We start from the raw sequence: 17926 nt of genomic DNA, 5'->3' as shown, positions 1-17926 counted from the left end.
AAGAGAATTGACAGACAAGAAAATAAAATATGAAACACTATAAACATATAAGGTGGAGAAGAACATAATGAAGACAAAACAGAAATATTATGAGCTAGGAGAAAAAACGCACAAAATATTAGTGTGGCAGCTTAAGACAGAACAAACTAAAAGAATGGTATTGGCATCAAGTAAAAAGGACAAACAAATTACATATAACCCAACGGAGATCAATGAAAACTTCAGGGAGTTCTACGAATAACTATATCAAACTGAAAATGAAGGGATAGAAGACAAAATAGATGAATTTTTAACTAAAATTGAACTACCGAAATTACAAACAGAGGAGCAAAATAAATTAATAAAACCATTTGAAATAGAAGAAATACAGGAGATATTAAAAAAAACTACCGAACAATAAAACACTGGGAGAGGATGGACGCCCAATAGAATTCTATAAAACATTCAAAGACTTATTAATTCCTCCCCTCCTCGAAGTAATCAACCAGATTGACAAAACACAAAACATACCAGATTCATGCAAAACAGCAATAATTACAGTAATACCAAAGACGGGGAAAGATCCACTAACACTCGCATCATATAGACCAATATCTCTACTTAACACAGATTATAAGATAATAGCTAAACTATTAGCAAACAGATTGGTGGACTGTGTACCAAAAATAGTAAAACTAGACCAAACTGGATTTATTAAAAAAAGACGAACAACAGACAATATCTGTAAATTCATTAACTTAATCCATGCAGTACAAGGAAACAAAACTCCAACAGTAGCGGTTGCTTTAGATGCAGAGAAAGCCTTTGATAGAGTAGAATGGAATTATTTATTCAAAGTACTACAAAAATTCAACCTACCAGAGAAATATATTAATTGGATTAAAGCATTATATAAGGGACCATTGTCGAAAGTTACAGTAAATGGATATATATCAAAACAATTTAAATTAAGCAGATCAACAAGGCAGGGATGTCCACTATCTCCCTCACTGTTCGCGTTAGCTATAGAACCACTAGCAGAACTGATAAGAACAGAAAATAAAATACGAGGGATAAAAATAAAAGAGAAGGAATATAAAATCAGCCTATTTCCAGATGACGCTATAATATACTTAACAGAACCAGAAATATCAATAAAAGAATTACATAAGAAATTGAAGGAATATGGAGAAGTATCAGGGTACAAGATCAACGCAAACAAATGTGAAACAATGCCAATGAATAATGCGGATTTCACAAAGTTTAAGGAAGAATCACCATTTAGATGGCAAACACAAGCAATTCGATACCTAGGTATACAACTAAATAATAATCTCGGCCATCTATATAAACTAAATTATCAGCCATTAATGAAAAAAATTACAAGACCACTTAGAGCACTGGAAAGACTTACCACTAACACTGATAGGAAGGATAAACAGTATTGAAATGAACATCTTCCCAAGGGTACAATATCTATATCAATCATTACCAATTCACCTAACAGAGAAATTCTTCAAGGAGCTAAAGAAAATAATAAGGAAATTCTTATGGAAAGGGGGGGGAACCAAGGATAGCACTAGATAAATTAACAGAATGGTACAAACAAGGAGGCTTACAACTACCAAACTTTAAGAATTATTATAGAGCAGCACAATTAAGATACCTATCAGATTTTTATCAAACAAGGGAAAAACCAGATTGGACCAGATTAGAGCTAGATAAAATAGGGGAGAAGATACCTGAGCATATACTCTATAAGTGGGATGAAAAATTGGTGCAACGTAGGAATTCACCAGTATTGCACCATCTGCTCAACATTTGGAAGAAGATTCACGTAGAAAGGAATAAAATAAATCATCAACTACCAAAATTAATATTGACACAAAGTCAACTAATCCCCTTCACAATAAATAACCTTTCCTTTAGACAATGGGAGAGAAAAGGGATCAAAAGAATAGAAAATTGTTTTTTGGGAAATAAATTATTATCTTTTGAACAAATGAAGGACAAATATAATATAACTCATGATACAAGGTTTGCATACCACCAACTGAAAACCTACTTGAAGGACAAATTGGGAAACAGTCTGAGGTTACCAGAAGGAAGCAATTTTGAATATGTGATTACAGACACAATGATAATTTAAAAATTTATAACAAACATGTACATCAAACTGCAAGAAAAGGAGAATGAGGAAACGAACTGTAAACCTAAACAAAAATGGGAACAAGATCTAAACATAAAGAATGAAACATAGGAAAAGCTATGCTCCAGAACTATGAGAAATACAATAAACATGAGGTTACGCATGATACAATATAATTGGTTACACAGGCTATATATCACACCCCAAAAGTTAAATAAATGGGACCCAACAGTATCAGACAGATGTTTTCGCTGTAAAAAGGAAATGGAAACAACAATACATGAAATTTGGACATGTGAGAAAGTGGAAACATTTTGGGAAGATCTAAACCAGATATTAAATAAAATCACAAAAAGCAATGTACCAAAAAACCCAGAGATCTTCCTTCAAAGTAATATAAGAAATAAAGAATTTGGATGGAGCACAAAAAAGATTTATTATGATAGCCCTATCTGTAGCAAAAAAATGTATTATGTCAACCTGGAAATTAGAAGACAACTTGAGAATACAACAATGGTACATAGAAATGAATAAATGTATTCCATTAGAAAAAATAACATATAATTTAAGAAATAACATCACAATATTCGAACAAATATAGGAACCATACATGAAATACAATAGAGAAATCCTTCCATGAACCTCCACCACCTAAAAAACAGAAGACAACAAAATGAACTGACTCAGTATATAAAAGATAAAAATTTCTTGTTTATTTTATTAAGTGATGACATTGTTTAACAGATTTAATATATCTTATAGATTGAACTTTGAATAAATGGGAAGGGGGAGAGGGAGGGAGGGAAGGGAGGGGGAAAAAGGGGAGAAATGACACTGTATATAGTCAAGAGAAAAATGTCTGTATGTATTTTGGTCAGTAAGGTTTATTGTGTGAAAAATTTTAAAAAATTTAAAGTTTATCATCCCCACGAACTTTGATTGTACTGGGCTTCAGGAAGCTGTAGATGGCCTCCACCTTGTCAGGCAGTGGTGTGGCCCCATCCTTTGTAATCCTGTGGCCCAAGAAGTCGATGATGTTCAGGCCAAACTGGCATTTGGTCAGGTTGATGGTGAGGCTGAATTTTTGCAGACGACTACAGGTGCTGAAGGTCTTCCTGTCAGGTTCTACTTGCCACGAGGATATCGTCGGGGTAGATAAAAGTGCCGTCCAGGTCTCGGCCCACTGTGTCCATCAGTCACTGGAAAGTCTGTGCCACATTTTTGAGCCTGAATGACATCCTCAGGAAATCGAACAGCCCAAATGGAATGATGATGGCTGTCTTAGAGATGTCATCAGGATGCACCATGATTTGGTGATATCCTTGCACAAGGTCCACTTTTGAGAATATGGTTGCTCCATGCAGGTTTCCCGCAAAATCCTGGATGTGTGGCATGAGGTAACGGTCAGGGGTGGTGGCCTCGTTGAGCCGACAATAGTCGCCACATGGTGTCCAGCCACCAGTTGCTTTGGGCATCATGTGGAGGGGCAAAGCCCATGGGTTGTCTGACCATTGAACAACACCCAACTTCTTGAGCTTGCGGAACTTCTCCTTGGCCATTCGGAGCTTCTCCAGGGGAAGTCATCTCGCCCTTGCGTGAAGAGGTGGGCCCTTGGTCAGGATGTTATGTCTGACGTCGTGTCGAGGCATCTCCGCTGTGAACTGAGGGGAAAGGATTGCTGTGAATCCCGCAAGAACCTTGGAGAACTCATCCTCTGAGCTGTTGACGGAGTCCAGGTGCACTGCTGGAAAATCAGCGCCCCTCAGTCTGATTGGTCTCGGTGTGGATGAGTCGCTTACCCTTAAGGTCCACTAGGAGGCTGTGGGCTTGCAGGAAATCCACTCCAAGAAGTGGTTGTTCCACTGCAGCCAGCGTGACCTCCCACGAGAAGTGACTGCCCCCAAACTGCAGCTCGGCCCTACGAGTGCCATAGGTCCGTATACTACTGTTGTTGGCAGCCCTTGACATGGGTCCCACTACCCTGCGCCTAGTGACCAAACCTGTCGGGTTATTATGCTGACCTCTGCTCCTGTATCCACTAGGAAGCATCTGACGGACAAGCGGTCCCAGACATACAGGAAGCTCTCGTGGTGACCAACCATCATGGCCATCAGCGACGGCTGGCCTTGTTGTTTTCCTGGAACTCACTGGGGGACTGGCATTGGTGGGCCTCGGTGCCCCATCTCTGGTGGTAGAAGCACCATCTGTCACTAGACTTGCTCCTGCCTTTCTTCTGCTGTTCCTTGCTTGGAACTGCTCTAGTCTGATTGTGGGACTTCTTTACAAGCCCCACGGTAGCCGAGCACTTCTGTTTCTCTTTCCACTGAATGTCTACCTGTGCTGTGACTTTCTGGGGCCGGTGAAATCCGTATCTGCCAGGAGCAGTTGGATGTCTTCAGGCATCTGTTCCAGGAACACCAACTCGAACATAATGCTTGGCTGCTCATCTCCCAGGAGGGCCAGCATATCATTGATAAGTGCCGATGGGGATATGTGGAGCAACTCCCTATATTCTGTGGAGCAAACGTGCTCCTTGCTCTCGCCGCGAGAGTCCCAACGTCTCGGTTAATTGCTCTTTGAAGCCAGTGTAAGTGCCTTCTGATGGTGGACTGTGGATAAAGTTCACCAGTCTGTCTGCAGTCTGCGGATCCAGGGCACTGACCACATGGTAGTACCGGGTGGTCCCTGCTGTAATGGCCCGAATCTGGAACTGAGCCTCTGCCTGGTCGAACTACACGCCAGATCGAACAGTCCAGAGGTCAGGACCTTCAGGCCGACTGCGCTAATTGCTGCTTCGTTCTCCATCACTAGGTTTAGATTCCTTCTAAACTATCGGGGTCGGCAATTGTAGCCGACTCCTGAAAAGAAACACACACACACAGTGTGGTAGGTTAAGCTCACTCTTTTATTAGGGCTGGAAAGGCTGCTATTATACTGTTTTTGCTGATTGACTGAGTCAGCCATATGAATAACAATAGCGAGCGGGTACATCCATGCATATGAATGCCCTTCTTCCCCAGCCTGTTTCTGCTGAGTTAGCTGGGCAGCTTGACCAATGCCATTTTAGAGCTATTGGTCTGATGCTGTCCCAGATTCTACCCCCGCTGGTTCGTGGTCCTGGGAGTCGCATTAGCGATCTCTGTCCGTGTCTGCTGCCGTGCAATGTGCCGGCCTGATCTCCGCAATTACGGGCCACCACACTCTATTGATTTACTTAACCTAACTTAACCCCTTTCTAATTCTAAGCGCACGTGTATGTAATGTGTGTATAAGTTCAGAAAAGTTCCTTGGTTCACAGTCCAATCTCACTTCTCATTCCTCCAAGTTCACTAGTTGCAGGCAATTCTTATACTGTACAGAGAATTTAACATTTATAAAGTTCACCAGGCTTTGGTGCTTGAAAGGTATATGGTTACGACTCAGGAAGGTTCTTGTTGGCTTTCAGAGAGAGATGTGTTGTTCCAGGACATCCACAACTGATGTACTTCCATCAGTCACCTCAGTGACTTACTGATGAAACTAGCCCTGTCAGGGTTCTCCAGATGATAACCTCTTTCTTTCAGGTCACCATAGAGTTCCTTTTTGTTTCACTTATTCCAAGTGAAACATTAGACAGCCAGTCCTCTCCTCTTGCATGAATCACAAGGGCTTTGACTAGGCCATCATCCAAACAGGCTTGCCAGCTTATCCTGTTCCAGTTCCAGCCATATCTGCTGGCTGCAGCATTGTACAAGTGATCTGTGTGTGTGTGTGTGTGTGTGTGTGTGTGTGTGTGTGTGTGTGTGTGTGTGTGTGTGTCTCTCTCTCTCTACTGCTCCTTAGCGAGCTGGAGCTAGATGAGCTCTGCATCATTTTGGAGACAGAGAGGGTGATGGACAGAAGGTATAAGGAAAACAGATAAATAGGTGTTAGGAGAGGGAAGAGAAATAAGAAGACAGTGCAGAGCACCCCTGTGGCTGTTCCCCTCAACAATAAATATGACACTTTTGGATACTGTTGGGGGGATAATCTACCATTTTGGATACTGTTTGGGGGGGGGGGGATGATCTACCAGGGACAAATTGTAGTGGTCAGGTCTCTAGCACAGAGTTTGGCCCTTTGGCTAAGAAGGGAATGGGGTAGGAGGAGAGCTATAACAATTGAGGATTCGATAGGTGGATAGGAGGGTCTGTGACGAGGGAATATAGGGAGTTGGCACTGTGATGCAGCCACAAAACAACAAATTTAGTGACATGTTCATGACAATATATCCAATTCTGATGACTGAGTGGGGTTCTCCGGTTTCCTCCATGGATGTGCATTGGTAGGTGAATTGACCACTCTGTATTACCTGCAGTCTGTCAGTTAGTGGTGAAATTTGGGGAGAATAGGTAACAAGGGAATTATTGGAAACATTGGGATTGCTCACAGCAGATTTATAGATGCAAATATCTCTTCCTGAGGTGTAAAGAAATACAGAATATAGAACTAAATATTGGTCTCCACATTTACAGACGAATATGAATCTATCGGCAGCACTGAGAACTTTCGCCAATATCTGGAATGGGTCCACCTTCTTTTGCAGTGGACATTTGCAGGTTAGAGTGGACATTGTCACCCTTTCCCCTAGCCCTCACCTCATCAGGCCCTGCCAGTGTGCGTGCGAGGCAGGAGCAGAGGTCTCTGAGGATTCAAGGAGCTGAGTTTCAGTCAATGTCCACTGGCCGATCCAGGGCAAGGTGAGTGGGAGTGTGCGCCCTGGCAAAGTGATGTTGCGGAAATGTTTACTCTTCATGGAAACAAATGCATGTTCTGGATTGCTGCTACCATTGTAAAAAAAGATACAGGAGCCTTAAGATGAGCACTCAAGTGGCATGAGGACAGCTTCTTCCCCTCTGCCATCAGATTTCTGAATGAACAATGAACCTTATCTTTTTCTTGGACTATTTTTACTCATTTTGTAATGAGGTTTATAAAAATGCTTGTGCTGTTATGCTGTTGCAAAACCACAAATTTTCTGACCTGTTCATGATCATTGATTCTGATGGGCTTCTCCTGTTTCATGGGCGTGCATTGGGAGATTAATTGACCACTCCAAATTACCTGCAGCGTGTCAGTGAGTGGTGAAATTTGGGCAGAGGAGGTCAGAAGGGAAATTATTGGAAAGATTGGGATTGGTCTGAGAGCCAGCAGATTTATAGGCGCAAAGACCTCTTCCTGAGGTGTGAAGAAACACAGGACGACATCCGGTGTACTATATTAATCTCCACATTTACGAGAGAAAACGAATGCATCGGCAGCACTGGTTGATACCTGCAACGGGTTCGTTTTCCTTTGAGGAAAGATTGCAGCGGACCTCGCCAGCCCTGCTCCTCCCCCTCCGAGCTCCGCTCCGCCTGACGTCATCTGGCCCGCTGGTGCGCGTGCGCGGCCGGAGCAGAGGTCACCCGGGGGTCCGAGTTGCCCCGGACGACGCGGGACCAGGTGAGTTGGGAGCCTCGGCGTCATTTCGCGGCGTGGCGGATTCTGCGTGGAACCAAATGCATGTTTCGGACCGGCGACTGCGAGAAAGGTGACGTGCAAACCCCAGTTCTTCATTTTGTGCAAATATTACCCCAACATTTTAGTATCTGCAGGTTGTTTGATGTTTATTCATGGAAGTGACCAGGGTAGAATATAATCTTCAGTCAGCAATGGCACTGGACTGAAAGTCACGCCGGATGATTGACATATTTCCTAATATGCCTTGAGTTGGACTTTCCACGTCGTTATTACACTCTGCGTTTTCAGTGCAAACAAAGCGTATTTATCTTTCTGCCACAGTCACGTTCATAGGAATGGGCTGACAGGCCACCTTGTCCATAACCGAGCTCCTTTAGTGGAGTTAAACTAGAAAGTCTTCAGATATTGGGGCCGAGGGCAATACGCAGACTTGCTGGAGAAACTCAACGAAGGCCGAGGCCCGGCCCTATGGAGTCTTCACATTGACGGACCTGCTTTAGTTCCACTTGCCTGCATTAATTAGGTCCAGACCCCTCCACCTCTGTGTCTGGCAGCTTGTTCCACGTGCCCAACGCACACGGAGTGTCCCTTGTGTCTTTTCTAAATCCCCCTTCAACATGGAGTTAGACCCTTAGACATACAACATGACAGCACTCGATGTTGCGCCCACCCATATATTCCAAAAAAAATACAAAACCCTTCCTCTTCTATAACCCTCTTCCATCCATGTGCCTCTCCAAGAGTCCCTTAAATGCCCCTAATGTTTCACCATCCCTGGCAAGGCATTCCAGGTACCCTTTTTTAAAAAAAAAACCCTGATGATTTCCCTAAACTTCCCTCCCTTCACCGAAAAAAAAAAAAAAAAAAAAATCCACCCCTTTCTTTAAAATGTGTGTACTATTTCTGAATGGGGGCCTTAACCCAGGGAAGAGAACCATCTTCTGATAAATCAATTTCGTGCTGAAGTAAAATTCTAATTGGGTCTCCCAGGCCCCCTGGCTGCATGGTCTGCTGGACCATCGAAATCACTAGGCTGCGCAGACAGGGAATAAGACAGGGTAAAACAAGCTGGAGGAACAAAACACCCCCGATGACCCACAATAAGGTGTGCCACCAGGTTCCTCCAAACCATTTGTCCAACCAATTTAATTTTGCGAAAGGATGCCAGGTCTGGACTGGTACATGGGACAAAGTGCGAATATTATCAGCGATTTTTGCGAACGGCTTGGCCATTATCATCAATCTTTAAGCAGCAGTTAGTCAAATTAAGCTTTCCACACACACCCCCTTCTGTAGCCAGCAAATAGTCCAGGGCCAGACGGTTCTGATAGATAGCAGAGCGCATCTGACCCTGCTGGGATGCAAGCAATTGCAGGGCTAGAGCCGTTTGGTTTGTAACAATCTCAAGGACCGCCTGCAAGCGAATAATGCGATTTAGCATATAAATAGGAGTACGGTAACCCCAGGATCCATCTTGGGCCCATGTAGCGGGACCATAATATTCAATTATTCGTTCCGGAGGCCAGTCATCTCCCCACTGTCCCAAATGCACCGTGCTAGAGCGGGGTCGACGGTGTAATGCATCAAAAACCTTCACTCCCAATCTATGACCGTGATCGTGGGGTAGGAGGAAAAATTCTGGGCGAATTATTCCCAGGAAACAAGTTCCACTCCACTGCAAGGGGAGGCGGGTATACGCTTTATCACCACACACCCAGAATAACCCACTTGGGGAGACCCCATATCCCCGTTCCCAAACCCTTTTAAGGGTGGGGTTTGATTGGTATGATCCTGTGATGGTGGAGCTGCTACAATTCCAAAGCTGAAAACTGCTATTAGACAGGGGTAGGCAATCAGTCTTAAAAACAGTGGATAGGAACCAAGTCAGGGGTTTAGGAAGCCAAGTGAAATTACCAGGCGAAATGCGGATCCATACAGCCTTGCAGGGACTTTTTCCTACCGGGTACTTGCCGGCTTGTGAGAGGCAATAAAAACCGGAGGGGACGTTGGAAAGAGACCAATTCTCCCTTGACCTTGTTCGGTTAGTGGTCCAAACCCGGGAGATCATGGTCCATGAGTCGAGGGACTCCCCCCACCAAGGCCATTGCCCTGACATCCGTGGACCTCCGCAAACCCAACAATTAGTTACATTAAAAGTTCCTGCAATTCTAGTTGCAAGATCAACAAAAAGGTTGTCTCCCCCAATTGCGTGGCCGAAACTTTCGTGGCCATTTGGATGGACCTGAACCAAGTCCGGATGCCCCAAAGGGGCAGGCACTCCCGAGTGTGGAGTGGGACTCTCTACTGGAACAGTACGCTGGTGTATGCAGAACCAGAGTCCATCAGGGCATGGTGGGCCTGACTCACCCTCCCAGGGCCAACCGTTAAGAGGGAAAGGAGTACTATTAGGAATCTGTATATAATGACCCACACTACTTCCCTCATTCTCCATACAAGGGGTATATGGATGTTGGGTGGTATTTTCTGCCCAGCATTTCTTAGGAACTGAGGTATGGGAAATGAAACTACCCTCCTTTCTTTCCCAAGTGCGGTCCTGAAAAAGGACTACTGTGTCTCTGCACTTCTTACACTTCAGACCTGACAAAGACATAGGCAAACCAAGAAAAACCAAAGCATATAACAATAACATTGTCAATCAAGTCTTCCTGCGAAATCGCAAAGTAAGAGGTTTGTCTCCAGGAACACAAGTCCAATCTGAGTCCGTATCAGGGTCCTGAGGCGCCTCTACAGGTCCCTTAAACCTGGATGCGTGCGTCCACCCCTTCTCTCTTGTTCGTATTGCAGCCTCTGAAGTCAAGAGAACTTGGAATGGACCTTCCCACTGTGGCTGGAGTTTTTCAGTTTTCCAGGTTTTGATGAGAATCCAGTCTCCCGGTTCCACCTTGTGTGAAGAAAAGTCTAGAGGTGGTGTTTGTGCTAATAGTCCCCTCTTTCGTAAATCTGTAAGAGAGCGTGACAGTGCCTGTAAATAGTTCCTAACAAAAATATCCCCTTCCCCCAAGGTGGGACACCCCTCAACTATACTCCAGAAGGGAAACCCAAACATCATCTCATAAGGGGACACCCCCACATCCCTGCGTGGGGCAGTACGAATTCTCAATAAGGCCAGGGGCAGACTCTTTATCCAAGGCATTTTAGTTTCCACCATTAATTTTGTCAATTGCGTCTTTAGGGTTCCATCAGGCAGCTGGCTTGTGCCCAACTGAGCCATGTCCTTTTCTTCCTTAGCAGTGAAACTGGGAGCTTTTTTATACCTTGTCTTATTGGGATTAAGGTCAGCAAACGGACTTCCTGTTGCATAGCCGCCCTTTTGGCCTCTTCATCAGCCAGTTTGTTCCCAATTGCGGTCGGGGTATCTTCCCTCTGATGGCCTGGTATGTAGACCACTGCTATTTCCCGGGGTAATGTCAGGGCTTCCAAAGTCAGAGTAATCATCTGTTCGTGTGCCAATTCCTTTCCTCTTGATGTAATCAGACCGCGCTCCTTCCAGATCTTACCAAAGGTATGCACTACCCCGTATGCGTATTTGGAGTCAGTGTAAATTGTTCCAATTTTCTCTGCCAGTACTCTGAGGGCTCTCTGCAAGGCATATAGTTCGCAGGACTGTGCCGACCAGCTTCCGGGTAGCCTCGCGAATTCTACCACTTCCCAAGCATCTCCTTCTATTATGGCATACCCGCTTCTCCTCATTCCGTCAACACATCTGGCGGAGCCGTCAATGTAGAATTCATATCCCTCTCCCAGGGGAGTATCGCAAAGGTCCTCTCGGGTCTTGGTCTGGAGATCCGTCAACTCGACACAGTCGCGCTCCACTTCTTCCCCTGTTTCACCGTCGTATAAAAACTGAGCTGGGTTGCAACTATTATTCTTAGCAAACTGTAAGTCTTCTCCGACCATTAAAATCAGTCAGCCATCGATGGCCGGTTTGTGCTAATAGAACACTCACAGAATGGGAGGTGTACACCGTCATCCTTCCTCCAAAAGTGAGTTTGCGTGCCTCCTCCACCAACAGAGCAGCAGCCGCTACTCCCTGGTTACACGTCGGCCATCCGCGAGACACTGGGTCCATCATTTTGGACAGGAAAGCCACTGGGTGTCGCTGACCGCCTTTTTCCTGTGTCAAAACTCCCACAGCTGTTCCTTGGTTATGAGTAACAAATTGCTGGAAGGGTTGTTTTAAAGAGGGCAGAGTGAGTACTGGGGCCCGCGTCAGGCGATGCTTCAAGTCCTCAAGCCATCCGTTCTCCTCCTGGGCCCATTTCAATGGATATTCATCTTCATTTGTCAGCTTTTCATACATAAACTTCACCAACGCTGAGTAAGGGTTTTGTTTCCTTTCCCCTCTGGACTCGGCATTTATCTGTCGGATAGTCTGTACCATAATCTTCGCTGCCCTCTTTTGACCTTCCTCTTCCCTCTGCACATATACTCTTTGCGCCTTTTTTAACAGGTCGCTCAAGGGTTTTTTCATTCCAGTCCTCCTCCTTTTCTAGTTTCTTCCTAATGTCCTGCCACGATTTGGACACAAATTCGATTCGAATAAGCTGTTCACCTATTGGTGTACTAGGGTCTACATCCGCATACTGTTGGACATTCTTTCTCACCCTCTCCAAGAAATCAGTAGGGGACTCATCTTTCCCCTGGTGGTTCCCAAATGCCTTGGCGAAATTGTGACCCTTTGGCACAGCCTCCCGTATTCCTTTAATCGTCCACTCTCTGTATTGTCTCATACTTGCCAATCCATCGGGTGTTCGTTTGTCCCACCTGGGTTCATTCAGGGGATATTTTTGTTCATGGGGTCTGGGGTCCCCAGGTTGTTCACGTTCCCACATGAGGAGGGCAGCCTGTCGAATCATCTGCCTCTCCTGGGGTGAGAATAATATTCCCATTATTGCGTGCATCTCTTCCCAGGTATATGTGTTTGGTCCCAGGAACTGGTCGAACTGTTCGGCCAGTCCCATGGGATCTTCCAATAGACTTTTCATTTCCTTCTTAAATCCCCGCACCTCAGTACTGGTTAGGGGAACGTTTACATATCCCGTTCCCCCTCCCGGTCCTCCCATAGGAACTTCCCTCAGGGGATTTAGGCTTACTGGAGCCTTCGATGGTCCTGGACCAGTCTGGGATCTGGTCCAGGGTCGGTTTACCGGTGGAAGTTTAGGGTCCGACTCCCTTAATTCATCCCTTCGTTCCCGGCCCCTTCCGGGACAATCAGATTCATCACCTTTCCCCTCCAGCAGCGACCTTCCCTCGGGCGCTGTGGGCACCGGGGTAACATAAGGAGGGGGAAGGTTGTCCAAAGGTTCCCACTTCTTTTCTCCCGCTACCCTCAATTTAAAACATTTTGTTAAGGATCCTGGCCAGGGAACCCAACAAAATGCATACGCCGACTCTTCTTGATTCACCTTTTGTCTCGAGTTTACATATATGTTTAATGCTTGTCTAACCCAATCCGCATCAGATCCAAATTTCGGCCACCAGACCGAGGAACCTTTGATAGGCTGTTTCGACCAAAGAAGACAATATTGAACCATCTTTTTCTTGTCTTTGTCTCGATATCGTTTACTATCCCAATTTTCAATCATTCTCCCCAAAGGGCTGTCAAGGGGAACCCCCCGGAAAAGTCCTGATCTTTCAGACGAGCCCTTAGATTTTGATCCTCCCATTTTCCCGCCTAGATCCGTTTATCGTTGCTGAGGACCCCCCCCGTTCGGGACCCTACTCCCTTTCATCTCGGACGCCTCGTCGGAGGTACTATCCCTCCGCCGGTTCCCGCCGAGGTTTCCCTGGGGTCTATCCTAAGGTCCCACGACAGGGTCCTCACGCCACGGCAAAGGCTCTACACCTGATTTATCGTTTTATATTTTTTTTCCCCGTCATGACCGTTACCTGGGTGGTCTCGTCCGTCAATCCCCACGCCACAATCGTAAGTCGTCACTTACCGGTGTCTTCCTGGGGATTGAACCATCACCCCTCTCCTTTTCGTCTTGTCATGTCACCTTGTCCGGATACCACTCGCTCAAGCTGCCCGAGTCACGAGCAAGGGACTAGGAGCCGCTGAACTCAGCGGGGTGCACCACCTTCGATGTCCCCCTTTCTCGCCTCCTCCCACGACTGGAGTGTAGATCCCGGACGAGACCCCAGTTGTCAGAAGTACAAATTCTCACACATGAGTCTCTTTAAAGTCGGTGACACGACAAGCTTTATTAACAAGTCTGCAGAGTTGGACTCAACTGGCTTCTCGCCAAGTCAAGCCCCGATACATACAGTGCATTGATTTTTATACCTTTTTTGCTTGTCCTTCCCCTCCTCTTTAACACTGTTTTAATTGGTTAGTTTGTGCAAAATCATTCTAAGTACATTTGCAATTATCATATTAGTTACGTACACTACGAACTCTGCACACACTAAATTCTGTTTTTCACTCTTTTATCAATCTTTGGCTCCTACATGTCTCTTTGTGTCCATGAAAGATCTCTGTTATAACATTGTCCAGCTGAACTTTTATGGTAAGCTCCCTGTCTATTCTGGCTTCCCCTTTTATGATTAATCATCACATTTTAACTTAAGCCCTTTTTAACCTAAATTCTCTATCTATAACAGTACATAACTTCCCTGGTGTTTGCTGATCCTGCCCTGGGAAACAGGTGTTGGCGGTCCATAATCTTGTAGACCTCTATTCAGTCTGATCCTTCTACGGTCCAAAGAGAAAAGTCCAGCTCTGCAAACCTTGCTCACAAGGCTTATCTTCCATTCCAGTCAACATCCTGGAAAATATCTGCACCCTCTCCATAGCTTCCACATCCTTCCTATAATGAGGTGACCAGATCTGAACACAATTCACTAAGAATGGTCTTACCTGAGATTTGTACAGTTGCAACATGACCGCTTGAACTCAACCCCACCCCCATTCATGAAGCCCAACATCCCATTGATCTTCTTATCTATCCTATTAACCTGTTTAGCAACCTTGAGGGATGTATGGATTTTGACCCCCTGTTCATCTACACTTTTGTCCTTCCAAAATAAATCATTTCACAGTTATCCAGATTGAACTCCATCTGCCACTTTTCCCCTCAACTCTGCATCCTATCTCTCCTTTTGTAACCTACAACTTTGAGCACCTTTCACAACTACTCCAACCTTCTTATAATTTGCAAACTTACTGACCCATTCTTCCCTATACAGATCCTTGCAGAACTCTACTAGTCACTGACCTCAAGGCAGAATACTTTCTTTCAACAACTCTGTTTTTTACATGCATGTCAATTTTTTTTATATACACTGCCAAGCCTCCATGGATCCTAAGCTTCATGACTCTCTGAACAAGTCTCTCTTGAGGGACCTTGTCAAATGCCTGACTAAAATCCATATAGACCACATCCCTCAGCCTACCCTCACCAATTCCTTAGTTACTTCCTCAAAATAAACTCAGTGAGGCATGACCTTCCTTTCACAAAGCTGACTATCCTGAGTAGACTGTACTTCTCCAAATGCTCATAGATCCTATTCTTAAGAATCCTCTCGACTCACTGATTTATAATTCCCAGGTTTCTCCCTATTACCTTTTTTTAAACAAGAGACCACATTTGCCATTTTCCAATGCTCTGGCACCTCTCCTGTAGCCAAGGAGGATTCAGATATCATAGCTACTGCCCCATCCATCTCTTCCCTCACTTCCCACAGCAACCTGGGGTATATCACATCTGGCCCCTGAGGCATCAATCTTAACGTTTTTTAAGAAATCCAACACTTCCTCTTCTGTAATCTCAACATTGTCCAGCACACAAGCCTGTCCTATTCTGACTTTGCCTTGCCCTTTTTCTTGTGAATACTGAAGCAACGTATTTATTTAGGACCTCTGCCTCCAGGCTCATGTTGCCTCCTTTATCCCACCTTCATTCTCATCATCCTTTTGTTCTTCACATACGCATAGAATATCTTTGGGATTCTCTTTAATCCTGCATGCCAAGGCCTTTTCGTGCCCCCTTCGAGCTCTCCTAAGTCCTTTCCTAAGCTCTTTGATGGTTACCATATACTTCTCATGAGCCCTTCCTGTTTCCTGCTTCCTCTTGACTAGCTGCCTCACTTGTTTTGTCAGCCATGGTTCCCTTTTCCTACCATCTTTTCCCTATCCCAATGGGACAAATCTATCCTGAACCCAGCACAAGTGGTCCCTAAATTTCCTCCACATTAGTTCTGTGGTTTCTCCCTTGAACATTGTTTCTAATTTATGCTTGCTAATTCCTTTTTAATCCCATTGTAATTAGCCCTTCCCAATTAAGCACTTGCCATATTTGTATGTTTTTATCCCTTTCCATAGCTATGCCAAAGATCAAGAGATAAATCATGAAAATCTGTAGACACTTTGGTTGAAGTAAAAATACAGAATGCTGGAGAAATTCAGCTGGCCAAACAGTGTCTTTTTATTTGGCTTGGCTTCGCGGATGAAGATTTATGGAGGGGTAAATGTACCAAAGGTAAAAATACTTAACTGGCATTTTAGGCTTGACCCCTTCATCAAGGTATGAGAGAATGTCAGGAGGTGTCCAAACAAAAAGATGGGGGTGGCAAAGACAGGCGATGATAGTTGGAAAGGGAGGGAGGGGACAGCAGTGATGAGGGGAAGTAGGAATAGCTAAGTTGGTGGAAAGGGAAGGGAGAACTGGAAAATGCGAGCAAGTTAGCAGAAACCAGAGAAGTCGATGTTAATGCCATCTGGCTGGAGAATTCCCAGATGGAAAATAAGGTGGTGTTCCTTCAAAGGTGGTCAGGGTGGGATAGTACATGGACAGACATGGGAGTGTGACTCAGAATTGAAATGGTTGGCTACTGTGAGGTCTCTTGTGGTGGACAGAGTGAAGATGTTGAGCGTGGATAGGGTGCATCATCCCCGGGGTTATCTGACACCTGCATGCCTTTCAACCTGCCCATTTTTGGCACATGGGAAGAAACTGTAAACCCAGATGAAACCCATGTTGTTAAATGGAGAACATCTGTCATCCTTGACTAGTCTGACTTCAGACAAAGATCAATTAGTTCAACTAGGCTAAAGTCAGCCTAGTTTCCTTCAGAGGGAGATCTTGCCTGACATACATAATGGGATTATTTGAGGAAGTATTGAGCAAGGCTGACAAAGAAGAATCAAGAATGTTGTTTGCTTGCATTTTCAGAAGGTCTTTTACAAGATGCCACACGTGAGGTTGCAAGATAGGAGCCCATGCTAACATGGATAGAAGATTGTATTCTGGTAGAAGACGAAAAGTGGGAATAAAGGGGGCTTTTGCTGGCTGGCTGCCGGTGACTAGTGGTATTCCGCAGAGGTTGGTGTAGGTCCAGTACTTTTCACACTGTATCAAAATTACTTAGATGATGTAATTGATGGCTTTTTGGCCACTTTTGTGGATGATACATAGATAGGTGGAGGTAGTACTCAGGAAGCAGCTGGTCTGCAGATGGACTTGGCAAGATTGGAGCATGAGCATAGAAGTGGCAGATGTAATACAGCATGTTAAGTGTGTTGTCACGCACATTGGTAGTAGGAATAGGGAAGTGAACTATTTTTTCTAAATGGGGAAAGAATTCAGAAAGGAGATATCCAAAGAGACTTGGTAGCCCTATTACAGGATTTCCTAAAGGTTGAGTTATTAGTAAGGAAGGAAAATGTAATATTAGCATTTATTTTCAAGAGGACTAGAATATACCGGTAAAGATGTAGTGCTGAGGCTTAACAAGGCATTGATCAGTCCACATTTGGAGAATTGCGAGCAGTTGTCTCCATATCTAAGGAAGGATGTGCAGATGTTGGAGAGGGTCCAATGGAGATATATGAGAATGATCCCACAAAAGAAAGGGCTAACATTCAAGGAGTGGTTGATGGCTCTGGGTCTGTACTCACTGGAGTTAGAAGAATGAGGGGTGATCTCAAGGAAATATTCTGAATATTGAAAGGATTGGATACTGTGAAGAAAATGTTGCTAGGAATGGGATATAGTGCAGAACCTCAAAATAAAAGGATGTCCCTTTGGAACAGAGATGAGAAGAAGATTTTTCAATCGGAAAATTGTAAATCAGTGGAATTTATTGCCACATACAGCTGTGGAGACTGTCATTGGGTATTTTTTTTTAACTTTATTTATTTAAGAAAATTGTTAATAGAAAAACAATATACAGTCCAATATAAGTAATTTTATATAATTATATATCAACATGATTATCCAACTGCACGAAAACCAACAAGGTCGGGTCAGATACAGCAATGAGCTCTCTGAACCCTTCTCGATTAACAATGGCGTG

The 17926-nt window shown here is 44.5% G+C and overlaps 2 protein-coding genes across 7 annotated transcripts in view; one reads left to right on the top strand and one right to left on the bottom strand.

Moving 5' to 3' along the window:
* Positions 1-5902: 5902 nt before the first annotated feature.
* Positions 5903-13998, bottom strand: LOC138757159 (endogenous retrovirus group 3 member 1 Env polyprotein-like). 3 transcript variants are annotated; one of them, XM_069924033.1, is made up of 2 exons: positions 13573-13998; positions 5903-12495 (listed from the first exon to the last, which is right to left on the bottom strand). In XM_069924033.1, the coding sequence occupies exon 2, from the start codon at positions 10257-10259 to the stop codon at positions 8814-8816; it is 1446 nt and encodes a 481-aa protein (XP_069780134.1). In that variant the 5' UTR covers positions 10260-12495; positions 13573-13998; the 3' UTR covers positions 5903-8813. The 3 variants fall into 2 exon arrangements, with proteins under 3 accessions (XP_069780134.1, XP_069780135.1, XP_069780133.1); XM_069924032.1 differs by having other exon boundaries at positions 5903-10570.
* amacr (alpha-methylacyl-CoA racemase) overlaps positions 7495-17926 on the top strand; it is a 98850-nt gene continuing 88418 nt past the window's right edge. For 3 of the 4 annotated variants that reach the window (XM_069924037.1, XM_069924039.1, XM_069924038.1), the window contains exon 1: positions 7542-7679. The gene's annotated coding sequence lies outside the window, so the exon portion shown is untranslated. Of the gene's footprint in view, positions 7680-17926 lie in introns of all 4 variants that reach the window. The other variant, XM_069924040.1, reaches the window with a different exon arrangement.

This window comes from Narcine bancroftii, chromosome 3, assembly GCF_036971445.1.
Source record: "Narcine bancroftii isolate sNarBan1 chromosome 3, sNarBan1.hap1, whole genome shotgun sequence".
Taxonomy (NCBI): Eukaryota; Metazoa; Chordata; class Chondrichthyes; order Torpediniformes; family Narcinidae; genus Narcine; species Narcine bancroftii.
Note: the sequence above shows the minus strand (reverse complement) of the source record. Positions and strands in the feature narration are given on the sequence as shown.